Raw genomic sequence first — 21,470 nt, forward strand, 5'->3', positions numbered from 1 at the left:
CCAGGAAGCAGAAATTGTCAGAGCAGGGACTAATTCATTTTTATTCACAGGTGAATTATCAGTTGATCAGCTCCCATATAGAAATGTGTTTGTGAGGAACAGCTCAACCTCCTTGTTGTTTGGGAACATGGAAATCTTTGGGGAATGGCCCTATTATACTGTAACACACCAAAGCACAGTTCATAAGTACAAGTCACTGCCAATGACATTGTCTCTCTTTTCAGTTATCCAGTTTGGGTTTGTAACCTTGTTTGTTGCATCCTTCCCACTGGCCCCTTTGTTTGCATTGTTGAACAACATTATTGAAATACGGCTAGATGCAAAGAAATTTGTCACAGAACTTAGGAGACCGGTTGCAGTTCGAGCAAAAGATATAGGTAAGTGCATTACCAAATAGCTTAATTGTGAGATACTTTAACTCGTTTATTTTTCTCTTAATTGATGACAGATTATTTTATGTTGAGCTGGCTTCATTAGCAGGAAGGCTTTTATAGAATAGTAGAAAATATTTTAATATAACCCAGCTGTGAATTATCACTTATTTTTAAGATAAGAGGTTTCAGATGGAAACAAATATTTTAGTATAAAAGCATTACTTTACAGATCAAGAATGATCAATGCAGTGGTAAGATACCCAGTATGACATTCCATGTCAATACTTCCTGATAATGCAAGTTTCTTGCGGAAGCAGAAGTTCTACATTAAATATTATAGTTCCTCACACTGTGGGCCAGAGAGAAACACAAGGCAAGAAAAGGGGGAGTGAGTGGCTGCTGGAACATTTTCTGAATGTAGCTTTAGCCAGTTCCTTCCTAGCCAGCATGAATACTGGGACACTTAAAACTAGAAACAGCTGTGCTCCACTGGCTGGAACCATTCCCTATCATTGACCAGTAGCCCCATACTGGTTGTCTTGCCAGAAAAGCTCTGGCATTGCAGAAGAGCTAGGAGGAGAATTTGCTTTTAAAAATGAATGAATTCATGAAGCTGCTTTCCCTGGCTGCCAATTAATTGGAGTATCAGAAACATATAAGTAAAAAACTCATAAACGGAGGTGTTCAGATTATGGTGGCAGTGATCGTGAGCAAAGAAATCTACTGTTAATTATTATCCAGTGTGTTGTCCAGTATTGGGGCATGGCAGGCAGATGATTTCTGCACGTTCCCCATTGTGCTTAGGTATTAAGGGACAATTGTTGTACTTTCTCTCTTTTTTTCTGCCTTTACCTCATGTCTTTTTAGTTTTGTTTTTGTGAGTCCCTGGCCCAATCTTACTGGGATACTTTAGGAGACGTCTGGTTGCAGTGGACCACCAACTATCAGACTGGAATCATCAGACTAGATGTCCTAGCCAACAGAGGTCATGCTCAGTTACTGGCAATGATCAAGGGCTTGATTTGGCTGTCAGTGAAATTCATAACAAATTTCCTGTTGGATTAGGGTCAAAAATCCCAGGCCCAGTCAATTTGAATTATGCTGTGCGTTCTGAGTGGTATAGAAGCAGTGGTCACCAGAGCATATAATTCCAGTGCTCCAGAATGTGCACAGCTTCTCAGTAGATTTCTGGCATGATAAATTTGCTCATTTTCACCTATAAAGCCCTAAGTGCCGGCCCCTACATACCTAAGGGACTGTGTTTTCCCTTATGCCTCACTGTGATCCCCTGGGTCACCCAAGAGCAGCCTCCTGCAAGTACCATTAATACACCAAGTTTGTTTGGTGAGGACACATGGGAGGTCATTCTTGGCAGTCACCCCTCAGCTCTGAAACTCCACACCACCATTTTCTCAGCGCTGATGTGCGTTTCACCATTTATACAAATGCATGCAACACAGCACCAGGCTGTTTTAAAAGTGCCTGGTGCTGCGTCACATGCTTGCATGCAATGTGCCCAAAGGGTTTTTTGCAGACCACGTGCAGCACGCAGAGCTGATTTTGCAGGTATTTTACGGTGACCCCACCCCTCAGCACTGATTGGCAGAGGGGCCTAAAGGGAAGGAGGGACAAGGAAGCAGCTGTCATCTTGATGGCTGGATGCCCTTCATGCAGCCCCATCCCTTGGCACTGATTGATGGAGAGGCCCTGGGGGGAAGGAGGGATGAGGGGGCAGCTGCCATCTTGTCTGTTGCCTTTCATGCCACTCCGCTAGTCAGCATCTTTCCCTCCTAGCAGTGAGGACTGTTGGCTCCTGCTGGGGAGCCAGCATTTTATTTTAATTAAGTTTTTGTTGTTGTTAATTTTGCAAACAATCCCAGATTTTGCAGTTTCCATGAAATCCACAAAACCACAAATTCAGTAGATCCTTATCTGTAGGTTATTTTAATACTCTAATGGCTTTTATAAGTTTTCTCTTCTTTTGTTTTCTTGTTGCTTTGTTTTTGTTATTTTACTCTTTTCAGTAAGCTGCCTTTATTGGGAAGGACAGCACATAAATAAATACAATTGAAAGCAACTTTAAAAATAATTTACTTGGCAAGCAAAGAACTCTCTCAGCCGGGGGAAACCCTTGAGAGATATATAGGCTTATATAACATTTCTGTGCTGTTCTGTGTATCTCTAACTGCTGAAATGGCTCCTCGGGGTCAGATGTAACCAGATATATGTAACAGCGGCCAGCCTGAGAATCTGAGGTTGCAGAGCCAGTTTTGTTCATGTTAAGCCGTTAACCAAGCACAGAGCAAGCAGCCTGGGATTTAGCCTTAAGACCGATGCAGAATAAGGCCCCTTGTGGCTGAATTGCTTGCAGTTCTCTGAGAAACATGTATTTGCTTAGTCATAATACAATGCAAGTCACTGCTGAGCTATACTATTACTAACAAAGGCTGAATTCAGAACAAGTGCTGGGAAAGCTAGAGTTGACCTTGCTTTTGTTAGGTCTCAGTACAATTTTATCCAAGTTACAGAGAGCCACATCCCCTCTGTTAGGTGCCTAAGTGGGATCCTATTCCACCCTGCATAAGTCTCCGAAAAAACATTTAAGAGGTTTATTTTTATAACTTACCATCATTGAACCAGTAAGATTAAGTGAAAAAAAACTGAGCAGGAAGAGGACATAAACAGTTTTTTATTAACTGTGTCTTAGAATCTCAAACAGGGTGGAATGGGCCCACAAAAATCCCTTTATGTGCCTAATAGGTGGACTAGATGGATCAGGCTCACACTATTTAGTCCCAAGACAATTGTATATGCAGTAAGTTCACTATAAGCCAGTATATACACCCCCTATAGAATGCCAAAGATGAGTTTAACAAAAAGCCAAAGGAGCTCATATACCAATTCATATCCCAATAGATTTCACTTATCAACACAGAATGTCTATAGGACCTTCAGTTGCTTGTGCTAGAGAATTTTTTTAAAACTGTTATTAGTAATAATTAGGCTGTAGGCTATACCAGTCACAAGGCTGAGCACTGTTGAAATAGATGATCACATATACTAAACTGGTGTGTACTTTAAATGCAAAAATCCCTTTGTTAAATTTAGGAAACAGGATGTAGAAAGCAGCCATGAGACTGGATGATATTTTTTCACCTTCCTCCCAGCAAACCAGTTAGGGGCAGCTATGGAATTAACATACATTCAGTATTATCTTTTTGCGTGCCAGACTCCATGCTTCAAAACAATTGGGAGTTTCTGGATATAGCAGGCCAAAGAGAAGGTGAAAGCAGGACAAAAGAACAAAAAGGAACACAGGGTGCATCTACACATGCAATTAACACAATGCAATAAACACTGGAGCTGGTTGAGCCAGAGTATGCTGCTTCCAGGTGCAGCATCTACCCATGCAATTTGAGCCAGGGCAGAGCAGTTCTGGGCTAAAAGGGGGAACAGGAGATGAGTCCCAGGCTCCAGTTGGTGGCTCCAGTTGGTGGCATCAGGCAGCACAGGGGCTGGCAGGAGCCAGGGGTCTGTCCCCTGGTTGGCTGGGATGACTGAAAGCAATTTGCACCCGACTGTCATCATCTAGACAGGTGTTTGATCCCACTTAATGACTCTGCCATAAGTGACTCTGTCCCCATTGATACTATCTTATGGCAGAGTTATTTAGTTTGCTGCGCCCTAATACTGGCACACATGTAAAGTGTATCGCTTTACTACACAGCTAATTAGTTAACTGCAGTAAAGCACAGTGTAGATGCACTCAATCCTTTGGAGCTTGGGTGCTAAGGCCCCTGAAGAAGTAAGAACTCTTTGTGGGCAGCTCTGGCCTTTGGCAGATGCAATAAGGTTTGGTCACTTGATCAGTTCTATAAAGGGATTTCTGTGGAAATTCCAGTTCCTCTTTATGAGTTTTCTCCTTCCCATAGAGAATGATTTGGATTAAATAGATAAGATGTTATCATCTTTCCTTTATGTGCCCAGTCCCACTGCTGTCCATCTTACTATACCCTGAGCCAACAGGGGCTGTTGGCTCAGAACTTTTTAAAATGAGGCACGTGTTCCAATATGGATGTTGGAATCAAACTTTAGGCTCTTTTTGTCCCCAACTGTTTGAAATAAGGCTTATTACAAACTGAACTTTTTTTAAAAAAAAAATGCAAATGCAAGCATAGTTTTCTAGAATCATGAGACTAGTGAGAGATGCTACATTTTCAATTACCAGTGCTTTCTTTAACAGCCTGAAAATGTTTAATACCATGTTTGTCCTTCCCTCAGGAATCTGGTATAATATCCTCAGAGGTATAGGAAAGCTTGCTGTAATAATAAATGTAAGTAGTTCTGTACAAAAAAATGCAGTACCTGATTCCCCATTCTGTTACATTGGTTTTATTCTAACTTAAACCTAATCTAGTCAGTGGAGTTACCTAGTTTAGAGAGAAGAGAATTAAGTCCACCATTTGGTTTTATATTGTTACAGAGTATCACATATTGCTTATGCATTATAAAAAAATACAGAATTAAACAAAGGTATAACAGGCAGTAGTAATGCCAATGATAACAATAAAGAAGCAGTTTGACTGCATACTTCTGCCATTCAGGCAAATAAAAAAGTACTGCTGATCTTAAATTTCTTTCTTCCTGATTTCTTGACATCTTGAAACTCACTCTCTTTGACCACTTTTTTTTAAAATTCTTGTTATAAAACCAAGTTTCCCCTGTAAGCTTTTTGGGCCAGATCCTCAAATCATGTAAATCAGTTTAGCTCCATAGAATTCAATTATTGCTAGCTAAGAATGTGGCTCTTAATTTGATTCTGTTTTCATGATGTGAGTTATTTGTCAGGGGTCAGCAACCTGCAGCCTATGGCTTTGATCTGGCCTGCAGAGCCATTGCATTCAGCTCATGGACTTGGGGCTTTGGGGATGTGCAGAAGCAGGGGATTTTACCCATTCTGTGCTGCACTGCATTGCAGCCAAGTGCTTCATCCATGTCGCATTGCAGCTGAGTGGCACAGAGAAGTGGTGTCTGGGAGAAGGGATGGTAGCTGTATCATAGCCCCAGCTGGCCTTTGACCTGAGCTGAGTGATTGTGGCCCACCACTGGAAAGTGTTGCCCACCCCGGTCTATGATTTTAAGATTCAATACTGCACTACAGAAAACAATGGGACAGCAAACTCAGGCCCCATAGAAGACACGCAAGGCTAATTTCAGTGTTTTAAGACCAGCATGCTTTGGGTCATTTTGATTCTTCTGAAGATTCTTATACTGAAGTCAAAAGAAAAGATTATTTCTCACTTCTGTTCTTAGCCTCCTATATTGTGTGACTAGAAATTAGCTTGTTTCACCTTGTAGTCCTCAGAGACCCAGGACAATGTAGGCAGACAGTAGTGTCACAGTTACTGACAAGGTGGACAGTGGATCTAAGGTCAATAAGGGGAGACAATGCTAAACATGTGGATGGATATATCCCTGGAGCTTCTGTTTTTTTTCAGTCCTGAAGTTGTTGTTCCCCCTTAACATAGTTTAAAACCTCTGGTTACTGATAGTTGTTATATTTTTTTTCTAATTATATATTGAAAAAAATCAGGACTGGGAAAAATAGTAAAAGCTAAAATTGCACTCTGGGTTACTTAACATCTCCATTGTGATACAAAGAGTTTATGTTCTCCCTTTGTTTCAGTCAGATACTACTGATATGCTGGGCCAGTTGAAAGTATTCTGGGGGAGCCCTTGGCCGTGTTACATATTTTTTTTTTTTTTTTTGTGGAACGTATTATATCTGCAAGCCCTCAAACTCAATTTGTGACCTCCTTCCTATACTTGTCCTATACTTGCAAAGGTTAGGTTGGGATCAGGAAAGGGGCTGAAGTTCAGTAAAGTAAGTGAAGCGTTCCAGAGTAGTACATGCATTTGTGAGAGAAATTAGAGAAACAGTGTGGAAAGAGTTTTTCTGTTAAATATGGATGGCAGGGACAGTTGTAAAAAAAGTGGGAAATATATTGGTTACCAAAGTAGTTCAAGTTATTAGATGCCAGCCACCATGAAACTACTCCTATGCAACAGTATAAAGCTGGATGAGTAAATATTTTGTAGATGCATTGATAGAGTTCTCATATCTTGAGAGGACCCTGGGCTGCAGACAATCTCACCACTGTATTAGCCCCTGCATAACATTCCTTAGACTCATGAGAATTACTTGGGGAAGATGCACTTGGGTCTATTATCAGCTTAGCATGACCTCTGAATACTGTGCTCATTCTTTACTCTTATGGCTTAGGCATTTGTGATCTCATTCACATCTGACTTCATTCCACGCCTCGTGTACCTGTATATGTACAGTGAAAATGGCACCATGCATGGCTTCGTGAACCATACGCTATCTTCTTTTAATGTCAGCGATTTTCAAGAAGGAACAGCTCCAAATGATCCTTTAGAGCTTGGCTACGAGGTCCAGATATGCAGGTACTTTCTTGAATGATTGCCATTTTAAATTATTTTTCCTGTTGAATGGGGATATGGTTATGTCGTCTGTACAGACTAGCTGTAGCAGTTCGAAATAGTGTTTTATTTGTAATATTCTGTTTGTAGCTCTGTCTTGTTTATGCCATATAGAGTAGAATCTCGGAGCTACTAATTATTTGCTGTATATGCATTGCTTAGCTTGAGAAACAGAGGTTACAACAAAAACAAGCACTTGTCAGAGCACTTGCAAAGATTTTTCTTTCTGACTGTCCATATTTTGTGTTAGAGGAGGGGGCAACAAAATCCTCATATTGCATAGAAACCCTCTCTCTGCTCTTAGGATCAATTATGTTTGGTAGTTAGAGTTTCCAACAACATTTCTAGGTAATCGATTCTAGTTTTTAACTTCCCTCATACCTACAAAGTTTTTCCTAATAGCCAACCTAAATTTATCTTCTTGCAGTTTAAGAATGTTACTCCTCCTGTCCCCTGTAGTGACAGAGACTAGCCTCTTGTGATCATCTTTATAACCATGCTTCAGAGCTGACGGCTATATTTGAAAGCTGTTATCAAATCTCTTCTCAGTCTCGTCATTTCCAGAATTACTAATTCCAGTTCTTCCAAAATATGCTTATAGAGAAATGTATTTTCATATCTACCCAGTGAAATCTGAATGTAGTCCTCTGCTCTTTCTAAATATGCACAGATTAGAGTTATGCTCTGCCACATGGCTTTGAGATCAGTTTTTTATTCCTAGAAATTAACCTGGAGCACAAATAGTTCCTAAACTTGAGGATGTTGAGACTGTGATCTAAAGTTTGTGGTGTACCCTGTCTTCAGTGTAACGTGATGCTGTTTGTAGTGGTGACAAAGCATAATTATCTGAGATCAACAATATATTTCAAAATTATCACAGGTTTTCCTTCTTTATCTGGGTTTACATAAAGACAATACTGTACAAAATAATTGTTTTTAGGGAATATGAAGGAGTGTTTAAGGCATATTCAGTGCTAAATCCTAATTGTGTTAACATTTTAAAGCGGTGTGCTTGATTTAACATGTCCTGTTTTACAGATACAAAGATTACCGAGAACCCCCATGGTCTGAAAACAAATATGACATTTCAAAGGATTTCTGGGCTGTCCTAGCAGCAAGATTAGCATTTGTGATAGTTTTCCAGGTATTGTTTGATTTAAAACTTTCTAGACCATAGAAGGAAAAGAGACATCACATGCATGAGTATAACTCTGTTTTGTCCATAAATGATATAGGTTTCAATAGGATATTACCAGTCAAAAAAAATCTACTTCTAGAGGACTCTGATCCTCATAGACTTTTCATGTATCATGCAGAACCTCAGAACTCTTACTTCTGCTTGTAAAATAATTTTGCAGCTGTCTGAACCACCTTTTGGGATAGATAGAGACTAGACTTTAGTGGAGAGGTGAGTCACAAGATAAATAGACTAGTTACTACCCTTTTAACTATCTGAAAAGGATTTAAGTGGGACTGAAGTAGAATACAGACTAATAGACTGGTCCTCTGCACAAGGATGGTTTTAATTAAAGCCAAAAACAGCTAACCAAAAATGGAATTTTGATCCAGGAAATTAAGATTTCAGAAATAGGATTTCCACTAAGGATTTCAGTAATAGGATTTCTACAAAGATGGAACAAAATCAAAATGTTGTGATTAATTTCCTGTAGAAAATTCTGACAAATTTATTGCTTTGACAGGACTGGGCCCCTGGGGCAGCCGTGATGCCCCCTGGTGGTCATGCAACTCTTGCCTTGCTCTGGCTCCTAGGGTGCCCTCCCTTTTCTCTCACCTGTATTGGAATAATTTGATTATGAAAAGAGAGGCTGCCTCAGGGTCCCAAAGCAAGCCTTTGTCAATTATTGCTTCCTCTCGAACCCAGCAGATCCCCATCTTTCCCCTCGGGTGCTAGATGGGGCCCTCTTGGTCTATACATGCTCTACGGCACCATTTGGCTTAAGGGCTATTCATGGTTTCTGGCAATTGGCTCCTGCCTTTCCCCTCTGTCTTCAGGCCCCTGGCTCTAGTTTTTACGCCTCTCAGGCTCTGGCTCTAGCTTTTCTGGCTTCAGGCCACCTCTGTTGTCTTTCTTGGCTCAGTCTTTAACTTTCTTGGTTTCCTCCTGTCAGCATCTTAAGCTGACTGCTGGTGGGGCTTAAACACTCATATGTCCTCAGGCACCCCTTTGGCTCCTAGTCAACTCCTTTAGCCACATCCGGTCTGCCAGTGTAAACTTGAACAAACAAAAAAAATACAAGCAGCCATTTAATTAAACCTCCCCCTCACTCAGGGTTAACCAACTATTTGTTCAGCCATCCTCCCACACAGCTCTCACCTCCATCTCCAGGGCATTTCATGTCTTCCTGGGTCTTGCGGACACAGCTCCTCCCTGCTAAGAGCTCTCCTCTCTGCAGAGTATGAGCCTTTCTCTTTCCTATCCCCAGGTGCTGGCTTTTAAGATTTGCAGAGCGTGGCCCCTGTTGGATCAAGTGACTTTCTAACCCTGGAACAGCTGTTCCTTTGTAATTCTCATAAACAGCTATGGCTGCTACTGTAGCTGCAATAGCAGGGCTCTTGCTGCTCAAGTGGGCTCTGTCCTATCAATCTATGGCTGGGTAGCTAGGTCAGCAATAGGCACTTGTAAACTATGGGTCCCAGGTTGCCTATTCCCCTGCAACCAGCCCACGATGGGCAGTTTTTCCCCAACCTGGGGATCGCACTGCTGCTGCTTCTCCCTTAAAGTAATGGGAGCCTTGGCTCCCTGTCACAATTCCCATGAAACATTTCAAGTTCCTCAGCAATAAGGGAAGTGAAGGAAAAAGGCCTATTATTTCCCTTGATGTCAGGTGATGGTATGGCTAAGTAGCAGATACATAGAACTTCCCGCATTCAACTCAATACAACGCGTATAGGACAAAGAAAGGCCAGGTTGAAATAGTGTTCTTTCTGCTTTGTTCCAGAGAAACTACAACAAAAATCCTACCAAAAAAGTCTTCATTTCAGTGGGGTTCTGCAGGGCTCGGTCCTCAGGCCCGCACTGTTCAACATCTTCATCAGTGACTTGGACAAGGGGGTAAAAAGCACCCTGTTCAAATTTGCTGATGACACTAAGATGTGGGGGGATGTGGGCACGCTAGAAGGGAGGAATAGGCTGCAATCAGACCTAGACAGGTTATGGGGTGGGTGGATGAGAAGAGGATGGGATTCAACACCGACAAGTGCAAATTGATGCACCTGGGGAGGAACAACCGGCACCATACCTACAGGCTGGGGAACTCCCTTCTTGTCTGTACAGAGGCAGAAAAGGATCTTGGAGTCATCATTGACTCCAAGATGAACATGGGCCGGCAGTGTGGGGATGCAGTCAGGAAGGTCAACTGTACCTTGTCATGCATCCACAGATGCATCTCAAGCAGCTCCAAGGAGGCGATCCTTCCCCTCTATGCGGCACTGGTCAGGCCACAGCAGGAGTACTGCGTCCAGTTCTGGGTGCCACACTTCAGGAGGGATGTGGACAACGTGGAGAGGGTCCAGAGGAGGGCCACTCGCATGATCTGGGGGCAGCAGGGCAGGCCTTATGAGGAGAGGCTATGGGATCTGAACGTGTTCAGCCTCCAGAAGAGAAGGCTGAGGGGGGATCTAGTGGCCTGTTACAAACTAGTCAGGGGGAACCAGCAGGCACTGGGGGAGTCCCTGTTCCCCTGAGCACTGCCAGGAGTGACCAGGAATAACGGTCACAAGCTGGCAGAGGGTAGATTTAGGCTAGATATCAGGAGGCGCTACTTCACGGTCAGGGCGGCTAGGATCTGGAACCAACTTCCAAGAGAAGTGGTGCTGGCTCCTACCCTGGGGGTCTTTAAGAGGAGGCTAACTAAACTAAACTATGAATTTGCTCACATTTTTCTCAAAAATCTATTTTTCAGAACTTGGTCATGTTCATGAGTGACTTTGTTGACTGGATTATCCCAGACATTCCCAAGGACATTAGTCAGCAAATTCATAAAGAGAAAGTTCTCATGGTAGAGGTTTTTATGAAAGAAGAGCAGGGAAAAGTACAAATGCTGGAAACCTGGAAAGACAAGGAGAAGAAAAAAGTTGAAAACTGGAACAATCACAGCCCCAGGCTCTCGAGAAGCCACAGTGGGAGTTTGTCCTCTTGCCATTCTTATCATGTGGATGTATAGAAGAAGACACAGCAGCAGCAGCAGTTTGCTATGTTGGGGCATTCCATAGATAAACAAGCCATCACTTAGCGGCGAGACTTGATTTATGGACAACCTGGTGCATGTTTAAGTATGTGCAGCCATTTTGCTCCCATCTTTGTGAGAAATGTTCTTCTTACAAATATGGAGGACCACATTCTATTTCTGATAGGATTTGTTTGCACAATCAGTAATGCAGGGAATTTTTATATTTCATATTGATGTTGGTGTGCATTAGTAAAATGCAGTATTTAGTATGTACTAGTAGAAATGTTCCCTGAGAATTTAAATAATGACAGGTAAATTTCAAGAAATGATGATAATAGCTTAAAATCTTTTTGGCACCCAAAGCCTAAACAATTTGGGAGGTTGCTTTATAAAGGATATGCAGAAATCAATTTTACAGTGTGTTCTAGTCTTTCCTTCAGCAGGAGGAGATAAACGATATCAACATAACAAGACACATTCATTTTCAAAGATGTAGCTCAGCTCCCTGTCAGATAAAATCTGGATTTAAACCTGCAGATCCTAGACAAACAAAGCTCCCATTGAGATCACTAGACTATATGACTGAAGCAAGTTCAGGTTTTTAAAAAAAGATGGGTGGGGATTTTCATCTTGAACAGGTATGGGGGAGTTGTTTTCTTTTTTCAACCTGACAGAACGTGTTATATACTAGAGATCTCCACTGGGGCATAACTATATTTAGAAAAATGAGAAAGTGAAATCAGACTAGATGCATTTACTGTCATCCCAATTCTGTGCATCTGTGAGAGCTATCAGTTTTCCAGAAAAGTTCTTCTGATGGGTGAAATTTATGTGCGTGCAACTGCATCAATGCCCAAAGTGTATCATGCACTTGTACGCAATGCATTTGAGACACCAAGCCAGTGATAGCTCAGCAGCAGCACAATTTCATAGAACTTTTCAGCAGGTTGAGCACTGTAGGGTATTCTAAAGGGGCCCTGGATTAGTGAGCACATGTAGAGTCACAGTCATTTATACTGCCCCATCTAGCACCTAATATTTAGATATAACTCTCCCTACCTGCTTGACCACACCCCCTCCTCAGTCAAAGCCACTGGGTTCTTCTTTACAGCAGTCTCCCCTCTGCTATGGCAGAGCAGGAGATGTTGCACTGACTTTATTTAGCTATAGATGCCCTGCTAGTAAGGGAATCTACACCAGAAAAGGCAAGACTAGGCCTTAAATGAATATGACCTGTTGTCTTCAATGGAAGTTTTGCCTTAACTGGGACTACAGGACCAGATTTTCAGTTATAGGACTTTTCTTTTTGTCTTAAAATATATTTTCTTACATACAAGGCATTTCTTTAAAATAAAAGTCTAGAATCCTGACCTGTGAAACATGTTTAGACCCTATCAGTGCAACTTTTTTTCATGTTAGTCACTTTGAGTTTAAAGGGTCAAGTGATAAACTCAATTTTCTCCCAAAATACTGGTGCAATTAACCACATGTTTTTATCACTTTGTCTTATCCATGGCACATATATTGTAAATATCAAACTACAGAATAAAATAAACAGAAGTTTTTTTTTTAACTCTAACTACTGTATGGTTTGTTACAAAACCAAATGTTGAAAAGACTGTTGTATTTCAACAACCAAAAAGAATTTTTTTTTCTTTCTTTTTTTCTTTGCCAAATTAATTTATAGATTTTAAATAGAACTTTAAAAATGCCACACTTAGTTTTGTAATATTTATTGGTTTTAATATAAAGTATGTAATGAACTTGGTAATTTTTTCTATAGTTTGTCCAAAAAAGGTACCAGCCAAGGAATTATGTGGAAGGAAGTGATTAAATTAACCAAGTATTGTGAAAATTAATTTAAAATATTGATCCAACCAAAGATTTTTATTAATAAAGGGCTTATATTTTGTTAATAGCTATTTTTCTTATATTTTGACTGCAGGAATGTCAATATTTTTTATTCTAATTAGATATGTTGTATTAAACAAGGCCAAGTTCCAGTTGATGTACTCACACAAAGTAAGCACTATAGCTTGTAGGAAGTACTTCCATAAGCAGACCCACTGACTGCAATACAACTACTAGTGTGAATACAAATGGTGGAATTTTGTCCTTTATAAAAGACAGATGTTTCCCCTTTCATTCATTGATAACTTCACTTATTGATAAAATAAAAATTTGAGAAGAAAATCAACTATTATGAAGAAAAATGTTAGGGAACTGTATAGGAATTTCAAATGTAAATATTTATCTAAAAATGTTCTTGGCTTAATACTGACATTCCTGTAAATAGTAAAACTGTATGCTAAGGTGCATAGTTGTCGTAAGTTTTCATCATTTGCTGAAATCATAAAATAGTAAGTAATGCTTATACTTTCTTTTGTACAGTAAATTCTTTGAAATGAGATTTTTGTATATAAATACTGTATTACTACTTAGATAATTATATAGAAACCCTTTAGTGGAAACCTTTTTTTAAAGAAAAGTAAATGCGTATAATTCCACTTTTTTTGTTTTTTATTTTCTTTCTTTCTTTCTTTCTTGGAACATTTATTTACAATAAATTTAAATATGCAAGAGTTTTTCTCCTGTGGACAGGTTCCATTCCCCATCTACATCATGGCCTCGCCTACCTGAGTACTACTGGATTTAGGAGATATAGCAAATTGCATTATTGTTAGGTTCATTACTCTCTACATTGCTACTTATCCACATGGTCAGCAGTATCAAGGGCTGAGAGGATTTTTCAAAAGGCTTGTGTAGAAGGTAGTATACTTTTATGCCATTGACTATATAGTCAGATTACTAGGTGCTCAGTACCTGAGTCTTTGTTAACATATTTCAAGTTGGACTCCTGGCAAAGATGATGCATCTTGGAATGGCAGATGATATTTTGATGAAGAGGTAACTAAAGTAATAAAACAAGTGTATTCCTTCATATTTTTCATTGGTTAATCAATTTAATGTTAAACAGCAGAAAAAACAGGCCTATGCAGACTGAATTCTTACTGGGTTCTCAAGACTGTACAACTGAGCAGATCTGGGCCTATGAAATGGGATACAAACTGAATTTTTACATTCTTCTCCTTTTTTGAATGAGGCTTTTAATGGGGCAAATGAGAAATGCTTAAATTCTGTAATGCTGGAGCAGAAAATTCAATAAGAACATTTTTTAAGTATAATTTTGAGGGATGTATTCCTTGACTACCCACCCATACATTTTCAATACTTTACTTTTAAAACTGTAAACAATATACAGCAGAAAAACTGAGCTGTATTAATATGACCAATCCTACTGAAATCAGTGTATACTGTTTTAAGTTGTAATGCTTACACTGGTTTGCTATCCAAACAAAGGTAAGGCTTTCATTTTGTACAGAAGAGGTTTTTAGAGTTGGCTAACAAACTGTAACAATAATCTACATCAAACGCAATGTCCCCTTTCATTTTCTTATCGTAACATTGTGGGCTATGATGGGAAAACTTATAAGAAGCAAATAAAGCACTGACTAACTTGTTGTTAGCATGATTGCCCCAGTTCTAAAAGTACTACAGTAGGTAAGAGTTCCTTTAGATATGAAATTTCAGTTACTTATCTGAGGCTAACAAAAGTATTATTTGTATTTCTATTGCAAGTGGAAGCAAGATTTGGTGTTTCACTTTTTAGATACTAGTTTGAGAGAGGATTGTTAATAAGATTCAACAAATAAAACTGTGAGAATTCATTCAGTAAATTAAAGTGGAGAAGAAACAATAGTGTTGACTGAAAAGTTCTGAATGTGATAGCGGCCAAATAGACAAAGTCCTTGATCCAGTACATAAGGACAGGTAGCAATTACTGTTTTCAGCTTTTTTATAGGTGAGTTCTTATGTCCCTACATTCTGTGATTCCCTTGCAAGCAGCCTCTGATTCCTGCAGATAATTTAAAATGTTAGCTTCCTAAAAACACCCATTTCCACAGGAGCAAAAGATTTAAATTTAAAGATGTATCAACTGAATTTGAGAAACAGAAAATTGCTGGCTCCTTTAGTAGAAGAGAGAGTTAAGGTATCAGAGTTAAGGTCTAGTTGGAGCAATTTAACATTTTGTCAAAATATACTACATGTCTTTTGCTGACTGAAGTTATGAGAAATGGACATAATATCTGTTTGCGCATTTGGAGCGGAAATCATACACACCCTACTGTGTTGACATTATACAATTAATCTTCTGGATTTCCATGTCAGTGTGTTTCTAAGATACTGCATTACAAATATTGTGCAGTCTTAAATAGCTTGAGGTTGAATAAGTCTTAAGTAAAGACATAAATGTGCTTCTTTTTTTAACCCTTCAGTAACATTTAATGTTTAGCTGTTAATGATTTTTCTGGCTGTTGCAGGATATTTATAAATAGTAATAAAAGATTTGGCTTTTCCTCCTCTGACCTGAGGGGGTTTGGCAGAAATGATATGTTTTTGATCATTTTAAAACATTTGACTTTTCCTAATGGCATTTTCAAAATTAAGATCTCTCTTTGTCTTTTACCCTTAAAGAAATTCCGGATAAGTTCAGTCATATGGATTCAACTCAGTCTTCCTCATTTATTTTCACACTTAGATTATTATCTGCCATTCTAGAACAATATTATGCAATGGGTATAATTATCTTATTCTTGAAAAAATAGCTAAGTACACTCATTAGACTTGAGAGTGTTTATAAAGGGGCATAATTTTTTAAAGGTCTAAGGACAACGTGTAAGTAGCTTTCATCATTTTTAATATCTCACAAAAATCAAAATCACTTACTTCCATAGGCATCAGGTCTGTTTCACAATGTAACAAATTAGCTTGTTTGCAAATAAACTCTCTTTTCCTTCCCCACCCTGCTTGCCATGCAAGAGTAATTCTTAATACTTACTCCATGTTGCTTTCATGGCCAGATTCTCAACTACAACCAAAATATGCTGAGCACATGAGGCAGGGAAAAGGACTTCTCACTGCCTTTCTGTTAACTTCAATGAAATAAAAGTTATTCCCAGAGTGTTATCGTGGCCCTAATAACTGTACTATATTAGACAGCTGAACTAGGTCCAGGGTCTTGAGTATCGAGACCTCAGCTTGAGTAGCTGCACTGTACAATATATGACAGATTTGGAAACATATTGATTAAGGTAAAGAACTTGGGGAGGGGGGGAATAAAATAAAATAGCTGGCATTTGAAACTGAAATGGGGGTTATATAGAACAAATGCATACCTTGTTGAAGTCCATATTTCAGAGATGGTGTTGAAATGAGCTAGTTCTTGTTAGTCAACTCTGAGTTATAAATAACTGTCATTTTCCTTTACTTTGTCGAAACAGACACACACACACACACACACACACAAGAGAAAGCGCTAGGATAGTCAATATAATAATATAGCTTCTTGTTGATGTCCTCAAGATTCAAGGTGACTACTTAATTACAGTTAGATGTTCTAAGCTGGCAAGTTGTCTGCTACAACTTTTGCTCTGGACCCCAATTCATTTCCCTAAACTGAAATAACACTGGTCTGGCCTAGACAAGTGCCTCTTTTTATTGACCTCCTCTGGCTGGGCAGAACTGGATAGGCCATTTAGTGGTGTGCAGTACAGGTGATCTTAGAATCAAGCGAAAAGTTAAAGAGAAGACAGGAGGAAGGCATCGTTGGATGGAAAATATTACAGGATCTTGCAGGTGTCATGCTGTGGTCCTCATTGATACCACACTAATAGTCAAATATTCCCAGTGGTGAGCTGAGTTATGACTGCTCCAATGATACCACTGTCTACAAGACTCAGGCTTGAAGGACAGTCTCTAGAATAAACTAGAGACCTACTAGACTTGCCCAAAGAGCATCTTCTAGTTACTCTTTCCCACAAAAAGTCTCTGTTTAAGTAACCCAAAAGGAAGCCTCTTAATAACTTACCCTTTTATTATTTTTTCTATCAGTTAGTCCTAATTTCTGATGCACCAATTGTGGTCCTACTCCCTGTCTCATCTCTGCCAGATATGACCTCAACGCAGTGTTTGTGTTGTATCCGTAGGCTTTCTTCTTTGAACTAATCCAGTCATCTTGGGTCTCTTGCTCTTTCCCACATTAACATTTATTGTTAAAGGTGGCTAGAACATTTGATAAACTTCCACATGTTCTCCAAGAAAGCCCTTTAAAAAAAATACAAATTTCTATCTTTCTCTGCTCTTACGTAGCACATAAGTATCTGAGCCCTTAATACTCTTTAATGTGATATTGATCAGAACGGTATTGAAGTAGAGAAGTAGTCTTCATTTCTAAAATAGAAATAATAGAAGCACAAATAGTATAAGTAATCTTCAGGTCTATCAGGAGCTCTTGTTAGGAACAAATTAAGAAGTTGGGTCTTCTGTGTTTCAGGCCAGTGTCCTGATGAACGTGCTAAAGATCTGAAACATTTATTTTCCCTGTTATTCCTAGGAACAAGTATCATTATTTTTGTTTTACAGGGCAGGGAATTGGGGTATAGAGATCATCTTCCTCAAACTCAAAGAAAGGATCAGAACTTAGAAAAAGATCCTACCCATACTTTTAGGCTGCATGCAAATATTTGGGGAGGTTACCACCTGATCCAGCTTAGTTCACGTATGGGTGTAGGCAGAAGGTGGTTTCTGCAAAGCATTCAAACAGAAGTTCACTGTTGGTTCCAGGGGGGAGGGGAATCTAGCTGGGGCTGGGAGTCTGCAGCCAGGTACCCGTAGTAATGGCCATGGCTCTCTGCCAGTGCTCGCTGTTTTCAGAATGGCAGTGGGGAAAGGCAGTGGAGGGAGCTTGTTCTTGGGGCTCCCCAACCAGTGCTGAAGGGTGGGGTGGGTGAATTGGAGCCCCCTACATCAGGAGGGGGCTCCAGTAACCCTGTTCCACCCTTCAGGGGGCTGCTGAAAAAACTCCAAACTGAACTCCCTCCATTCCCCTTCCCCCACTCCTATTCTGAAAACAGTGACAGGCTTGGAGTTCCTCAGACACAAGTTACAAAAGACCCTACATTTCAAAAAATCCTTATCTGATACCTCATGCAATGAAGGGTCATAATTTCACCAGATCAGCCATTTTTTAACCTGTCTGCAGCCATGCACTTGTTTGGTCACAGTTGTAAGCTAGCCATGTGGGTGAAAACTGCAGCCAGATTGGGTGAAAACTGTTACTTCTATCTGCACCTTTAGTGTGGACCTTACACTAGTTAGGTGGATCTATGTGCAAACTACAGAAGTTCAAGACAGTATGATCGGTCTAAAAATGACCAACCATATCTAAGTTGTATACCTCTACAATAGTCTAACTTAGCTTGGATCTGGTGAGACCTATCTAACTGAACTTCTATACAGTTCCCAGTGCAGCCACAGGCCTGGGAAAGCCCAGCCACTGGCCCCTTCTCCAGGGCTGCGCTTTTCCTATGCCGTCATCCCTGGCACTGAGGTATTTTTAGCCCCAGCCCACCCCCGGATGGACAACCTTGCCCCCCAGCCAACTACCCCCCCAACCTGCAAGCCTCTCCCAACGCTAGTTTTATCAGTGTTCATCAATGCCAGGAGTCAAGGAAGTAAGCCAGGGTGGGTGGGATGTGGGGGTAGGTTCACTGGGGGGAGGGGTTATTTGCCTGGGTGTTGGGGGTTCAGGGACTAAAAATAGCCTCTGGTCCTGGGGGGGTGGAGAGAGCCCCCCTGATCCCACCAAACTTTCACAGATCTCAACAACTCACCCCACCCCAGCACGCTCCACCTGCCCCCCCGATATTTTCGATGGACTCCACATGCTCCCCCAATCCTTCTGTAAACTCCCTACTGATTCATTGCAACCCTCCCTCCCCCCGCAAACCCCTGCCCCCATTCTGACTTACTTTAGATTGGGTGGCTATTTTTAACTCGATCTAATCTCCCTGGATGTCTGTATACAGCCTTAGACTGTCAGGCCCCACTGTTCTCTAAGCATGTCTGTATACTTGACTCACTAAAGGGTTGTTTACAAGTAGCAGACCAATCAGTACCCCTGACGTTGAATTTTTGATTAACCATGTTCAAGTATTCCTTTTAAATATAACAAACAGCTAAAATTAAGGGTAAAGTATGCGTTCTGGAATCTAAAAATAGCTTTCTTATGTTATTCGTAACATTTTCACTAACTTCAAGGAATGTGATCTGTGGTGTTTCTCCTACTGCTGATTCAATGATACAGAGTCAGCATGAAATGATACTGATTTCAAAGGCATTTCCTACCCACAAGCAGGACAGGATATAGTGCTGATCATGCTTACTGTATTCTCCTGTGGAAAGCTATTTGTGGAGACAGACCAGCATTGGATATAAACAACTGCAAGTAATGTAAATGGTTCGGATAAAGTTTGCCGCCAGTGCAGAGGTCCTTTGGGCCTCAAGGTTCTTCTAGACATGTAAGAAATAGTAAGGAATAAATCACTGTGGAGAAGTGGAATGCTGTTTTGGTTTGCCACGACTTGTTACTATGGTGGAAAGTCACATTTTCAGGCAAAGAATTGCTTTTCTGCCATGAATCACCATGACAAGTAGGCAAAGCCTGGGTCTACAAAATTACACAAGGAAAATATATTTAAGGTCTAAGTGTGATCTTACCTCTACTGTGAGGCCTTGTTCTGTCCATTTGGTAATAGCGCTGTTCAGCAGCACCACCTAAGGATGCCATTAATCTCAAACATACAAACAAAGATTGAAAGGGCCGGTGGTGACTGCTGAAAGATTAAATCCAACCCCTTCTCCAGGCAGGCTACTGGTGGCATATCAACGTTCAGTAGGAACTCACAATGAACAGAGTTTCCCAGAACTAGCACCGGGGCTTACTGGAGTAAAATGTCCGCCAAGGAGCTCCCTAAAGGATGTGTTTGTTTATTTATTGCCTAAGAAAGGGATGTAGCTATTCCTCACTTCTCAGGTGTAAGTTACTTCCATTCACAACACTGTATTCTCAATAGCGTTTTACCTCTGCTCAAGCTTCTGTTTTATTTATAGGATAATCAAAGCAAGAAATTAATTTTCAATCATCTTAAAACAGCACAGATGTCCAGTTCTGATCAAACTAGCCTAAATACACAGCTTTTCACAGGAGAGTTTAAAAAGTTGTATAAAATATTAGGCTGGAAAAAGTAGACAGCAAAAAGCAACCCCAAAGTTCCCCTTTATATAAAGCTCTTGAGAAGTCAAGAGTGAATTTAAAGGCAAGGGGAAGATTATAAAATTTTATGAAACTAGGTTCTTGTAAATGTAACTGGCATATGTACCACCTTAAGCAGGTGGTCAGGAGAGAAGTGGAATTCTAGCAGTGGATAGTAAATATAAAGTGAATAATTTGCATTCATTTCTAAATAAACGTGAAGTTTAATACAAATGTCAGTGAAGGTTTCTTACCTCCTCCAAGTCACCAGACTTACAAAGCTCAGATTCAGTTCTGAACTCTCCTCAAATCCAGATACTAGATATGGTGTGACCCATTATGGGATCTGGCCATAAAGTAGTTCCAAACTTCTCCCAAGTCCTGTAGTATTCTACTCTGAGCTTTTGATTTAAATCCATGTCTAAATGGGTGGCTTTTCAGATTTGGTTTAATATTTATTTTATTGTAAATGTTTTATCTGTTTTTATATAAATGATCATGATTTTGGTAAGCTGCCCTGGGCCTTCTGTGGGGGAAAGCAGAGCATAATATAATTTAGATAAATACATAACTAGAAGGATGTAGCTCTAAAATGAATAAAAGTCCTCTACTGTTTGTTTTGCTATGCCTGAGAAAAGACAGTTATTCACCAGCAGATGACTGAACAGAAGAGGAAAATAGGTAACAATAGGAAAGGGGAGAGAACGTGTGTTTGTGTGGGAGAAAGGGAGGGAAAGAGAGAGAGAGAGAGAGATCTTAGGTTACAAGCCACTTCAAGAGTAATTGCATTTGTACCTGACAGGTGAATATATATATTTCTTTAAAGGATGTACTGAACTATGTTAAGGTGCAGTCAGGTATCTCCTAGGTATTTGCTACATTTTAAACCAGCAATGCTCAATCCCTGGCCCACAGGCTAAATCTAGCCCACAAAGCCATAGCATCCAACTCACAGAGCTCTCCTGGGGTTGTGCAATTTGGTGGAAGAGGAACAGTGGGCATGTCTACATGAGATGTTTAATGCGCAGTAGATTAATTTGACTGTGCATTAAGGTATCATTGCAAAAACCCTGCTAATGCCTAATAAAATTAGTCTACTATGAATTAAGCATCATGAAAAGATGGTGTGTCATTACTACTGTGCATTAGTGCCGGCTACTGCTCATTTATGTAGTACCTCATATTAAATGAACTAAACAATGCACAGTAGCAATAGTGCATTAATGCACATGTAGACATACCCATTGA

At 40.1% G+C, this 21,470-nt stretch overlaps 1 protein-coding gene across 4 annotated transcripts in view; it reads left to right on the plus strand.

The window, feature by feature from the left end:
• ANO1 (anoctamin 1) overlaps window positions 1-15,445 on the plus strand; it is a 135,878-nt gene extending 120,433 nt beyond the window's left edge. For all 4 annotated transcript variants that reach the window (XM_090032895.1, XM_090032892.1, XM_090032894.1 and 1 more), the window contains 5 exons: window positions 225-377; window positions 4,656-4,708; window positions 6,658-6,842; window positions 7,917-8,022; window positions 10,802-15,445. In XM_090032895.1, coding sequence (XP_089889021.1) covers window positions 225-377; window positions 4,656-4,708; window positions 6,658-6,842; window positions 7,917-8,022; window positions 10,802-11,062 — 758 coding nt within the window. In that variant the 3' untranslated portion in view covers window positions 11,063-15,445. The remainder of the gene's footprint in view (window positions 1-224; window positions 378-4,655; window positions 4,709-6,657; window positions 6,843-7,916; window positions 8,023-10,801) is intronic.
• The last annotated feature ends 6,025 nt before the right edge of the window (window positions 15,446-21,470 follow it).

Source organism: Crocodylus siamensis, chromosome 2 (assembly GCF_052110815.1).
Source record: "Crocodylus siamensis isolate JL-2025a chromosome 2, ASM5211081v1, whole genome shotgun sequence".
In the NCBI taxonomy this organism is placed as follows: Eukaryota; Metazoa; Chordata; order Crocodylia; family Crocodylidae; genus Crocodylus; species Crocodylus siamensis.